Source organism: Antrostomus carolinensis, unplaced genomic scaffold (assembly GCF_000700745.2).
Source record: "Antrostomus carolinensis isolate BGI_N321 unplaced genomic scaffold, ASM70074v2 scaffold6379, whole genome shotgun sequence".
Classification (NCBI taxonomy): domain Eukaryota; kingdom Metazoa; phylum Chordata; class Aves; order Caprimulgiformes; family Caprimulgidae; genus Antrostomus; species Antrostomus carolinensis.
The window spans coordinates 29,349-42,036 of record NW_010339144.1 but is presented as its reverse complement, the minus strand read 5'-3'; the positions used below and the strand labels follow the sequence as shown (position 1 = coordinate 42,036).

Below are 12,688 nucleotides of genomic sequence, written 5' to 3'. Positions count from 1 at the left end.
TGGCTTTGGTACCCCTGCTATGGAATTTCTTCAGCCCCATCCAGACTTGCTCAGTCCTTATGTTCCTGTGACAGGTTTTGTGATGAAGACCCATTTCCTTTTGGAGAAGATGCTCTTTGGGCACAGGTGCCCTCAGAACAAGGGGGCAGCAAATGCTGAGAGCTTCCCCAGCAAAGAATGGGCAAAGGCAAGTGCAGTGCCTTAAACAGGACACCAACTCTCCATTTCCAGCTCTGCTGCTGGTTTTTAGCCTGCACACCACAGATTTTTTTGTCAAATCACCCAAAATGAGTAGCAATTTGATACTTTCATGCGGTGGTGCAAAAAGAGCTGTTTTTTCCCTTACACCTGTAGAAGAACACCACCACTTCTAACCACAGTGGGAGATGTATACTGGAAGGACCACAAATCTACCACAATGAACAGAGTGTGAAGTGGATGGGTACCCAACCTAAGAGGCAGGAGCACCTGTTATGAAAAACCCATTTCTTTAGTAATTCAAAGCTGCTTTGTTCCACTGAAAGTAAACATGTGATTTCAAGGATTCATGGAAGAGCTACTACAAAACAAAACAATAAAAAGCCCCTCTGCAAGTACTCAGTCCTCCTCAGCTGTCCAGCTCTGCTCCTTCAAGTTCCACCTGCCATTACAGACCAGTTAAATTTTCTTGGCCCCTCCATCCCCGTCCAGTTCCATCAGCTGGTTTCCTGTGATGTTGCCCTTCTTGCTTTTTCTGGATTTGAAGTACCGGCAGAAGACAGCAAGGGCCAAGAGAAGGATCAGAACCAGGGGTAAGTATAGGATGAAGTTCAGCAGTGGTGGGGATGAGCAGATCCTAGACAAGACAGTTGACTCTGGAGGAAAAAAGAAAGAGAAGTAAGTGAGGCCCAAGCTAGTTTGAGTTCCTCTCTCCTGCTGTTGCTACAGGTTATTTTCTTATCACATTTCCCTCAATCTTCAACAGCTACCAATTTTTAAGAATTCATACAAGCTACCTGAGGAGATAGGGGGAGACAAACCAGGTAACTGGCCTCAATTTCTTGTTTTAGGAGGTCAGATAGGGCCCTGGTTCATTCAGCTGAAACATCTCAACAGAAACAGAATGGCTCTTCAGCTAACCTGTTCCAGAGGGAGCTGATGAAGGAGAAATCTGCATGCTAAAGGGAGCCGTGCTGGACAACAGCAGGACCACAACAGCAGGAGGATGAAGCTCTGTCAGTTGCTCCCTGTGCAATTAAATCCAGATGAGCTCTGCTGTAGGTGCAGAGTCATGGGAGTAGGCTCCATGCCTGCCTGTGCCAGTAGCAGGCACAAGGGAGGGCTCAACAGGATCCCCTGAGCTCTTCCACGTTGGTCAGTATTAGTAGAATCAAGGAATGGTTTGGGTTGGAAGGGACCTTAAAGCTCATCTAGTTCCAACCCCCCTGCCAGCAGCAGGGACACCTTCCACTAGACCAGGTTGCTCAAAGCCTCATCCAACCTGGCCTTGGACACTTCCAGGGAGGAGCAGCCACAGCTTCTCTGGGCAACCTGTTCCAGCGTCTCACCACCCTCACAGTGAAGAATTTCTTCCTAATATCTAATCTAAACCTGCCCTCTTTCAGTTTAAAGCCATTTCCCCTTGTTCTATCACTCCCTGCCCTTGGCCAAAGTCCCTCCCCAGCTTTCTTGCTGCAGAAGCTATAACCACATGTAGGCACCCAGGCTGGCCTCAGGCATGGCAACTCCAGGGCTGAAGGCATGAGAAGAACCACAGGATCCTCTCAGCTGGGTGCAACAAGATTAATTTCACAGTTCGTATTTTTACCTCCACATGGGTCACCTGAGCCTCCTATTTCCCCAAAGAGGCAACAAGAGATCACTTTTTTCCTGCCTGTTACTTCCCCAAAAACACTGGGAGCACCTGACTGAAACCTTTGCTTTTACTTACTTAAAATTCTGTATGTAGACTCCAGCTCTATCTTTGCATCCAGTTCACATCCCAACTCACCCCAAGAGGACAGAGGCTGGTTTTAGAGACCTCGCTGGACATGGACTTAACAGAAAAATCACACCAATATTTTTTTCCCCCAAACCAGTTACTGTTGTGGCCCCAGTGGCACAACTGAGCCCATGGTCCCACAGAGAGCCCACAAGCTGCAAGGCATTGCAGACACCAATGCACTCAATGGTACCCTCTGGACCACATACTTCATAGTTGAAGCTCTTGATATCTCACCTGATCACCACCTCCAATGTTTATAATGCCAAGCACCTGGGTTTCAGCCCTGGCAGATCGATGGGACTCAGAATGGGATCTCATTGCCTCTCCCACCAGATCCATGGCATGTGTCCCTCAAAGGGCTCCCCTCCCTTGGCTCCCAGCACAACTCTGGTGATCTCCCCAGCACTGACCCCCTCTGCAATCCCTTAGCAAGTCCTCCTGGTCTCACTGCATCCTTGCCATCACAACCAGCATCACCAGCAGAGAGCTGCCATCATCCCCCCACTACACCCCAACACAGCTATGGGGAAGTGGTGTGGGGTGACCACCCCTCGCACCCAGCAGCATTACCTGCTGGGATGGTAGTCAGCTGGGTGTACCCCGAGCGTGCCAAAGCTTGCAGAGACCACTTCTTCCCCTCGCTCTGCTGCTGCCACTCCTGCACCTGGCAGTGATACAGCCCAGCATCATCCTTCTCCACGTCATGCAGCGTCAGGCTGAAGTCGCCGGCGGCGGGGCGGCGGAGGTGCAGCCTCCCTGCCAGGCTGTCCCCAGGGTATTCGATGGCACCATCACGGTGGAGGGTGAGCAGGGGCCTGATGTGGCCCCTTTCCTTCTCCCGAAACCAGGTGGCTGAGAGGTGGGTGGTGGGCAGGTGGGCACCGTGCAGCAGGCAATGCAGCGTCACCTCCTCGCCCTCCCTCACCGAGATGCTGAGGTTGGTTTTCTCCAGCTGCAGTTCACGCCCTGAGGTGGGGTGTAAGAGAAAGAGACCTTGTGGTGTCACACTGCCATAGAAACGTACCCACAGGCTGATGGAAATCTTCCAGAGCGAAGCATGAGGGATTGGGATGGCCACTTGCAGGACACCCACAGGTCCTTTCCTCCTGTGACTCATTCTCCCTGGGGTGTTTGCCCCCTTCCCACCATCTCTATCCCCTGCTCACAATCTTCTGCTGTCATAATCCCACCCTCTTCAAAGAAGTGATAAGACATCCTTTGGACCAAAAAGTATTTAGGAAGATGGGATTCTCTGATCCACTTTATTTAGGGCTGCAACCCATGAGCAAGAGAGGCTGAGAAGGGGAAGAACTGACCCAGGGAGACCCACCATGCACCCCACCCAAAGGTGGGAGAAGCTGAGCCTTCAGCCTTGTTCTCAGCAGCAATGTGCTGCAGGGTGAGGAAAATGGAGTGTCTTGCTTGAGGTTGCTCAGGAGTACCAGGAAAGGGCTCCTTCTCTATTCACAGCATTGTGCATCCAACCAAGCACACCACGTGTTGGAGGGAAAAGAAAATGCCACGACTTGCTGTGTTATGTAGCATCAGATATCATCTGCCAGTGGCAAAAATACCAGCTGGGTTGGTTTGGGAGGATGTGGTAATTCCTTCTAATTCCCTATTTCCCTTTGAGAAGCACTGGCACCTTCTGCATCCTTAAGTCTCAGATCCAATGCAGGAGCTGCTGCTTCTCCCAAACCCTGCCAGTTTAGGAGAGGCCTGGCAGTGTGTCCCCTGTCAGAAATTGATCCAACCTTCTCCAGCAACACCTGGATACGCAAGAGATAACCACCTGCTCACCTGGGAGCTGGAACTCCAGTGTGGTCCTTCCCGATGCTCTCTCTCCCAGTTTGTACCAGCCATCCACCAGCCAGAGCCATTCCTCTACCACACAGTAGTACCTGCCCTGGTCCCTGGGGTCTGCAGAGAGTATCCGCAGCCAGAAAACATTGCTGGACACCCTCAGGCTCAGGAACCGGGACTGTTGTGCAGGAGAGCTGAACTCAGCCCCATATTCCAGTACACTTCTGTAGCTGGCCCTGACGATTTGCAGAGGGGTTGCATTCGCTGGATGAGGAGGGAGGAGGTACCAGGTAACAGCAAACTGAGAATTATTCTGGGCAAACACGATCCTGCACTCAATGGCTGTGTCAGCACCGCCGGCAATCTCCACAGAGCTCTCTTGGGTAGCTACCTGAAGCTTGCTTTCTAAAATGGAGAAACAAAATAATCACAGAATCACACAGTTGCCTCAATTGGAAAAGCCCTTTAAGATCATCCAGTCCAATCATTAACCCAACACTGACAAGTCCCCGACTAACCCATGTCCTTCAGCACTGTGTCTACACGACTCTTCAATCCCTCCAGGGATGGGGACTCCACCACTGTCCTGGGCAACCCCTTCCAATGCCTCAGAACCCTTTCAGCAAAGAAATTCTTCCTCACATCCCATCTCAACTGCCCTTGGTGCAACTTGAGGCCATTTCCTCTTGTCCTGTCACTTGTTCCTTGGGAGAAGAGACTGACCCCACCTCTCTACACTCTCCTTTCACGGAGTTGTAGAGAGCCAGAAGGTCTCCCCTCAGCCTCCTTTTCAGGTGCTGCCTGCAGCTCTGTCCCCTGGTAGGGCACACGGCTGATCCCCATGCGCCTGGGCTGCTCCTGGTTTGAGGAACCCCGTTCCCACCCCACATCACCTGTCACTGGTGCCTTTCCTTCTCCTGCAGCAGCGGAAAGAGCCACTGAGATGCTGAGGGGACTGGAGCATCTACCATATGAGGAAAGGCTGAGAGAGCTGGGACTCTTCAGCCTGGAGAAGAGGAAGCGGGGGGGGGAACTCATCAATGTTCAAATATCTAAAGGGCAGGTGTCAAGAGGATGGGGCCAGACTGTTCAGTGATAGGACAAGGGGCAATCAGCACAAGCTGGAACACAGGAGGTTCCACCTAAACATGAGGAAAAACTTCTTTACTGTGAGGGTGCCAGAGCCCTGGGACAGGCTGCCCAGAGAGGTTGTGGAGTCTCCATCTCCACCCAAGGATGGGCAGCATCACCTCGTGTGGCCCTGGGAGGTGAGCCCACTAGGGACACCCCAGCCATCAGTGGTCCTGGCTGCCTACGGTCATGTTTGATGGATATAAAGGTGCAGAAGAAAGATCTCTGCTGAAGAAGAGGCACTGCTTACCTGGCAGCACCACCTTTATCCCCACAGCATTGGATGTCGCAGTGGCCGCTGCCTGCCCCAGCGGCAGGGTGTTCCTCCTCCAGACGTCTACCTCACACTGGTACGTCCCCTCGTCAGCAGCTGCAGCATTGTGGATGTGCAGCCTGAAGGAGTTGTAAGCCTTCATCAGCTGGGCTTTCCCCTGCAAGTGTGGCTGTGCTGTCCCCCAGGCCACGGTGCCACCAGGAAAGACCCGGACCAGCTCGTGGTTGTGGCCGGTGGGTGGGTTGGGTTGGAAATGCCACCCCACAGACACTGGCACCTCATCCAGGGTGTAGTTGGCGCTCACTTGGCAGACGAGTTCAAAACTCTGCCCGTAGGTGACAGTAGCAATTCGGCTTCTCAGTGTGACGTGCAGACCGAGACCTGCTCGGGAGGAGAGAGCCCTTGGTGCTGGGACAGAAACCCTGCCCCGTGACACCACCTTCCCAGGCAGCACTGTCCCCGCTGCCCCATGCCAGCCCGCAGTCCCACTCCTCCTCTCCCCTGAGTTGCACCATGCTCTTCCAGCCCCACACAGTTCCTGGCCCCATCCTACCTCACCCTCTGTTCTCCCACCCCCAGACCTCCGTGCAACCCCTCTTCCAGGCACCCCAACCCCACCCCATGGCAGGGAGCCGAGGATCCTCTGCCCTGTTTGCTGCTGCTTTCAACCCTCCCACAAAAGCCAAACAACTCCCGTGGCCTGACCAGTGCCCTCAAACACCCAGCCCAGCAATAAGAAAGGACAAACATCTTAAATCCCAGCCAAAAGCTGCTTCTCCATCAAGGCAACCATTCCAGCCATCAAAAGAAGCAACGGCGTGGGCATTGCAGCTCTGTGCTCAGAGAAGGGCAGGAGAAGTGATCAGATGCCAGGACCGAGGGTGTATCTCTGACAAAGGCCACCATACAACTCAGCAAGTGCCTTTGTTGAACTTAATTACTGTGAGTAATTACGCTGCTGGAGGAGATATTTTGTATTTGAAGTTAAGGAGACAGACAGAAAGACCTGCTGAGCAAGCCACTGCCTTTCAGCTCTCCAGGCATTTTAGCTCTTGTGTCCCACTTGTCTCTTCTAAAATATCTTCATGGAGGACTCAAGCACCCTGCTAGAAATGGGGAAGCTGAAGCACTCCAGGGCCGAGTGATCAACCCCAGGTCACCCTGCAGCAGCAGCAGCAGGGCTCAGGACACAGCAGATCTCTGTCCTACCCACATGCATCCACCCACTTCTCCAGCCTTGCCTCCAGCATGTCCAGATCAAAAGCCCAGCAACAGAGGTGACTCAACTCACCCATGGAGGTGACGGTCACTGTTGTCTCCCCCTCCTTTGTCCAGCTCTGGCCTCGGGACCACTCCGTCACTTCACACCCATACTGCCCGCCGTCACCCTCATCCAACACGTTGGGGATCACCAGGGTGAAAGTGCTGGAGCTCGCTTTCTCCAGCCGAAGGTTTCCCCGAATCTCACCATCCTGGTAGGCACTGCCCAGGTTCAGGGTGCCATCCTGCTCCATGGCGGCCACCGGCACTCGGGGACCCAGGTGCTGTGGTGGCAGATGCCACCACTGCACAGAGACAGGGCTGGTCACTCCTTGCACCTCGCAGAGAAGGATCAAGGCATCTCCTGCCATGACCTGTGGCGTGCTGGTGGACACAGACAGGCGCATGTGGCTCTCTGCAAACAAGAGTTACTGCATGAGAGGGGACATGGTTGTGCTCCTCACAGAAAGCCAGAGATACTGTGGCATTAAATGGAGAGACTAGATAAATCTTGACATTGGAAAAGGAAAGAAAGCGTCTGAAATTTTCAACCATCCTGTTCTTCTAACTTTGGAGAGGGCTTTGGGGGGTTTTTGGTTTGTTTTTTTCAGTTTTGTTTTGGGTTTTGGTTTTTTTTTGTTGTTGTTTTGCTTTGTTTTCTTCTTCTTTAATGTCTTTCCTGGGACATACACACATAAAGAAATACTTAAGAAGTAGAGTCCCAACAGGAAGCTCCTGCTACATCAGAATAGTCATCGTCTAGCTGTGACAAGGAAACCAAGAGTCTCCTACACATCTTTCTTAGAGTGGTTTCCCACAAGTCAACCCTCCAAAACAGGGAGAGCACCCTGGTGAAAATGGCAGTGATCCCCCCATCCAGAAATACCTGTTCTGCTAGGTCATCCTGTGATCCTCAGGGGTAGCAACAAGCTTTACTCACCATTTTCTGTACCAAAGACACAGGAGGACCTGTCCTCTCCAAATCTCTACCTATTTGCCCCAAAACTTATTGCAAAGAGACTGAGCTAAAGGTTTCCACTGTGTTGACAGCTGCAACATCTGGTCAGGCTGATATCTGCCAGGGTAAGCTCTTTCCCCATTATTATCTACCAAAACCTCTGGCACATTTGTGCTCTTGCTGCAAACAGCAGATGTGTTGCCCCTACCAAGATAAGGCCAGACTTGAAGCATTCCCCAGTCAGGGATCACTGCAGGCTTTACCCAGAAGAGCAGTCATAGAATGGTTTGGATTGGAACGGACCTTAAAGATTATCTAGTTCCAACCCCCCTGCCAGCAGCAGGGACATCTTCCACTAGACCAGGTTGCTCAAAGCCTCATCCAGCCTGGCCTTGAACACTTCCAGGGAGGGGGCATCCACAACTTCCTTGGGCAACCTAGGTCATTAGGATTTACTAACCTATTGGCTTCACGTTGACTTGGATACTTGATGACAGATTCGTCTGGATGCTGTGAAAGTCTCCAGGAGTCTTCACCTCCGAAACAGAGCAGTGGTACGTACCATTATCCTTCAACCTCACCTCGTAGATGGTGAGGACATAAACAGCATTGCTTTGCTTGAATGCTCGGAGCTGCCCCAGCTTGGCTCTCTCCTCATGTTCTTCCTCCCAAATCAATACCCCATGGGGGTCAACCCTGGCCACTTCCACGCCACTGAGGAACCAAAGCACTTGGAAGTGCCTGTTGCTGTTCTTCTGGGCTCTCACCATGCAAATTAGCTGCAAGGTATCACCTTCAGAAAGGGAGCTTTCAGCAGCAGCGATGTCCACGGAGAGGTCTCTGCCTGTGGGCAATCAAAAGCAAAGAGGGTGTTGGGTGGCTCTGCCCACGCTTCCCTCCTGCCTGGCAGCACTGACAGGGTGCAGAGGGAAATGGGAGGGAATTCTCTGTTGAAACATTTTCTTACATTAGAAAAGTGCTTGGGATGGAAAATGTTGCCCATGGGGAGATGGCTGCCAGCTCCAGGCACTAACCAGAAGTTGCAGGTGCAGGAAGCACCAGAGCCCTGAGGAGCTGAGTTCCCACCTTGAGAACAGCTAACCCCCCCAGAACAGAGCACCCACCAGGATGGCCTTGGGCCACAGCCACACCCCTGCTCAGCTCACACACCCAAACCAAGGGTTACCCTAACCCAGAGACATCAGCTTTTGCAGGGGGCTGCTCTACCCTCACCTCCTGGGGCTGCTCCACCCCCACCTCCTGGAGCTGCTCCATCCCCACCTCCTGGAGCTGCTCCACCCTCACCTCCTGGAGCTGCTCCACCCCCACCTCGTGGAGCTTCTCTGCTTCGTGTAACAAATATCCTTCAAACCAGAAAGGGGAACAAAGGGGCTGTCTGGCTCAGTGGTGTTTTTAACTGCTGTCTGTGGTGGGAGAAGGTGTGTAGAGGGCTGGCATTCAAGTTGAGTGTCTGACGATGGTGGTTCCCACATGCTGCAGCCCTCACTGGCTGCTGCAGGATGTGGGCAAGAAATGCTCTCCAAGTTGGAGAGGTTTGAGGTTAGAAAGCAGAAATGGCAAGATTTGCCACAGCACAAAGAGGTTGGAGGGAAGCAAGAGGAGGTGGAGATCATCTCCTAGTCCCTGTCCTGCTCCCCATGACCAACTAGCAGGAGGAGCTGGCCAAAGAGGGTAGAGACAGGGGAGCACAAAGCCACCTTCCCCTTGGCCAGACCCTCTTGGGCAGTCAGCTGCACCTGAGGTTAGGACTCTATCTCTGGCTCCTAGGATATGATTCACCTTCCTTGAGGGGCATTCAAAGACTCTGGTGTTAATACCCCCTGGTTCCTTGGGTGGCTGTAGGCACAGACCACAGCATGCTCCAAAACCCTGCGTCATGACCCCACACAGCAGTGGCACAGCCAAAAAACAGGAGGTGGGGCTGAGCCCCGACTCCCTGGGCAGGCAGCCTGGCTCACACCACTCCATCTCCTTGGGTCACTGTGGTGTCCCCCATGTCTACCATCAAGGGCAAGGCTATGTGCTATAGTTTGGAGGTAAAACAGAACAGCTCCAGCTCCCAGCCCACCGCTGGAAGGGCTCGAATATTTTATGGAAAGCAGAGCACCCTGTGAATTTAAACACTGGTTCATAAACAGTTTGCAAACAGGAATCCTCCTCGCTCCAGATATGTTTGGCATTTCCAAATATTTGCTGGAGAGTTTATAGAAACCAATGGAGCAATCGGTCACGGTCAGCGTGGTCACCAGCTCCCAGCGCGACAGGGCACTCAGCCCCGCAGCCTGGGCTCTCCCACGGGTGCTGGAGGGAGACCCCAGCCCTGCAGACATGATGGAGGGCTGTACGCCCACTGCTCTTTCCCCCCAGCTCTAATACAACCACCATATTGTCCTCCTACCACCATTGCCTCCCTTCTACCCTTAATGGCTCCCATGTTAATATTAAATTCTGACAAGGTTTCTCTATTTCTAACCCATACTGTGGCACCAGTACCCAAACCACACACTACTGGTTATCCCAGAATGCCAGAATGGTGGGGTTTGGAAGGGACCTCAGGCGATCATCCAGTCCAACCCCCCTGCCAAAGCAGGTTCCCTACAGCAGGTCACACAGGAACATGTCCAGGCAGGTTTGGAACATCTCCAGAGAAGGAGACTCCACACCCTCTCTGGGCAGCCTGTCCCAGGGCTCTGACACCCTCACAGTGAGGAAGTTTTTCCTCATGATGAACAAGCGGATGCAGGGAAGCTCCCTGACTGCCGTTGCTCACCAGGCAGCAGCAGACGTGGAAAGCCTTTGCTGCAACAACATCGGGAACAAAGCTTTGCCAGTCACTCAGGTTTTGAGAACCCTGCAGGCTCTGACAGTGGGACACTGCACTTCCCTCCCCCTCTCCCTGAGCCGCACACGGGGTGCTTGGTCCTTACCCATCCGTTTCTTTGGTTTCCTGCTCTGACTCACCAGCCTCCCTCAAGACACAGGTTCCCCTCACCACTGGGCTCTGCAGCCTCCTCCATCCACCCTGAGGTGTGGGGACAGGGTACACCACCTCCCAGGCAGGTCTTCAGCGAGAGACTTGCTCCCATTTGACTGCGTACGTTAAAGGGCATCAACTAGACCCAGCCTTGTCTTGGTTGCTTTGAGGAAAGACTTACTGGTGGGAAGAGATTTTCCCTTCCTTTGGGCACAGCTACCCACATGCAGCTGTGGGGAGAGCAAGGTGAGGGGTGGCAGCCAGTCAAGGGCTCGTCCAGGAGGGTGCTCAGAGGAGTGGCAGCAAATACACAGTGCTGTCACCATCCCAGGGCAGTGGGGACAGAGAGGTTTTCCCACTGGCCCTGGACGATGCAGAGCTTGCAGACACCAGGAGCCATGAGGAGCTGCTGGGCAGAGGGAACAGGAGGTGCCTGGAAGAGACAGAGTGGAGCAGGGGAGGATGGGCAGCACTGGCAGGGGGCTGGTTTTCAAACTTCCCTGTTTTAATCCATTTAATCCTGCTCCATGTGGGAGCAGGTCTAAGTGTCCTCTTTCTCTACTCTTTCTGAGTCCCTTGTTCAGTTTTGGGCCCCTCATTCCAAGAAGGACATGGAGGTGCTGGAGCGTGTCCAGAGAAGGGCAACGGAGCTGGGGAAGGGTCTGGAGCACAAGTGTGCTGAGTTCCCAGCTGAGGGAACTGGGGTTGTTGAGCCTGGAGAAAAGGAGGCTGAGGGGAGACCTTCTGGCTCTGTCCAACTGCCTGAAAGGAGGGTACAGAGAGGTGGAGGTGGGTCTGTTCAACCAAGGAACAAGTGACAGGACAAGAGGAAATGGCCTCAAGTTGCACCAAGGGCAGTTGAGATGGGATGTGAGGAAGAATTTCTTTGCTGAAAGGGTTCTGAGGCATTGGAAGGGGTTGCCCAGGGCAGTGGTGGAGTCCCCATCCCTGGAGGGATTGAAGAGTCGTGTAGACACAGTGCTGAGGGACATGGGTTAGTTGGGGACTTGTCAGTGTTGGGTTAATGATTGGACTCGATGATCTTAAAGATCTTTTCCAATTGAGGCAATTCTGGGATTCTGTGAAATACCCAATATTACATTCTCCTCAAGCATAAGCCAGGAGCTTGGTGCACCCACCTCAAAATACGGTCTGACCCACAGCTCCATTACTGCCATGTGTGAACTGCGAGGAGGAGACACAGGGATGGTCTAATGAACAGCAACACCAGTGGAAACCAGCAGGCTGGTGACAGCAGGCACAGACAAGCCACCTCTAGCAGACACTAGCACTGTGCAGCACACGCAGCACATCCCCATGCCTGAGGCACAGCGATGGGCAGCTGGCTGTGGTGTACTTCAGTTCTCGAGGCCATGAGACCCTTGAGGAACTCTAACAGGGCAGTTTTCTGTGCACAGGAGCTTAATGCTGCCAAGGAACTAAGCTGCTGCAGGCACATGCTGCTGTCTCTGCTAACACCTTGCATGGACACAGAGGGTTGTGTGATTGCTGCCAGCACCAGAGATTTGGCTGCATGAACCTCCAAAGCAAGAAGCACTAAGAGATCCCAAAGCAGGGGCTGCCATAGCCTTGTCCCCAGCCCATCCCCATCAGCACCCAACGGAGGTGGCCAGACCCACCGGTGGGTCCCTGGGCTGTGGCAGAGGCAGGTGGAGGCCACTGCAGGCTGCTGCTCTAGAGCCTGGAAAGCACTAAGGTGTTGGACCCAACGTGTGAGTTTGCAAGGGCCTTACCCTGGCTCATGACCACCAGCGACGTCCTCCCTGTTTGCTTGCGGGAGATGTCCTTCCATGTCTCATCAGGATCCTCAATCCACTCTGCTGCCTCACAGTACAGCTGCCCCTGGTCAGATGGCTTCACTCCCCCAATGAAGAGCTTGTAGGTGGTGTTCCCAACCTTGTTCAGCCGCACGTCCCCCATCAGAAACCTCTGCATGTAAGAGGGCCCTGGCCTTAAGACAAAGTCCTTGGAGAGGGTGAGGACCTCCTCAGCATGACTCTCTCCTGCTCCCTGAAGACAGTACCAGCCAACAGAGAGATGTGTGTGCTGGATGGTGGACTTGGACACCTCACAGATGAGCTCCACTGCTTCCCCTTCGTCACGGGTGAGGACCTGGGGCACCATGGAAGCTGAGAGCGTGTCTGCAATCACTGGGCACAGGGGAGAAGCACAGAGAGCAGCAGGTCATGGGAAAAGTAATTTCTTGGCCTCAATGGGCAACCTGCAGGCAGGTCCCGAGGGATCTGACAGTCCAGGAGAAAT

General features: G+C 53.3%; 1 protein-coding gene across 1 annotated transcript in view; it reads right to left on the bottom strand.

Moving 5' to 3' along the window:
• Positions 1 to 657: 657 nt before the first annotated feature.
• The window catches only part of CD101 (CD101 molecule), a 12,855-nt gene continuing 824 nt past the window's right edge, over positions 658 to 12,688 (bottom strand). The window contains exons 2-7 of the mRNA XM_029086936.1: positions 12,160 to 12,576; positions 7,871 to 8,254; positions 5,169 to 5,573; positions 3,785 to 4,192; positions 2,555 to 2,950; positions 658 to 854 (exon numbers count right to left, since the gene is read on the bottom strand). Coding sequence (XP_028942769.1) covers positions 658 to 854; positions 2,555 to 2,950; positions 3,785 to 4,192; positions 5,169 to 5,573; positions 7,871 to 8,254; positions 12,160 to 12,576 — 2,207 coding nt within the window. The remainder of the gene's footprint in view (positions 855 to 2,554; positions 2,951 to 3,784; positions 4,193 to 5,168; positions 5,574 to 7,870; positions 8,255 to 12,159; positions 12,577 to 12,688) is intronic.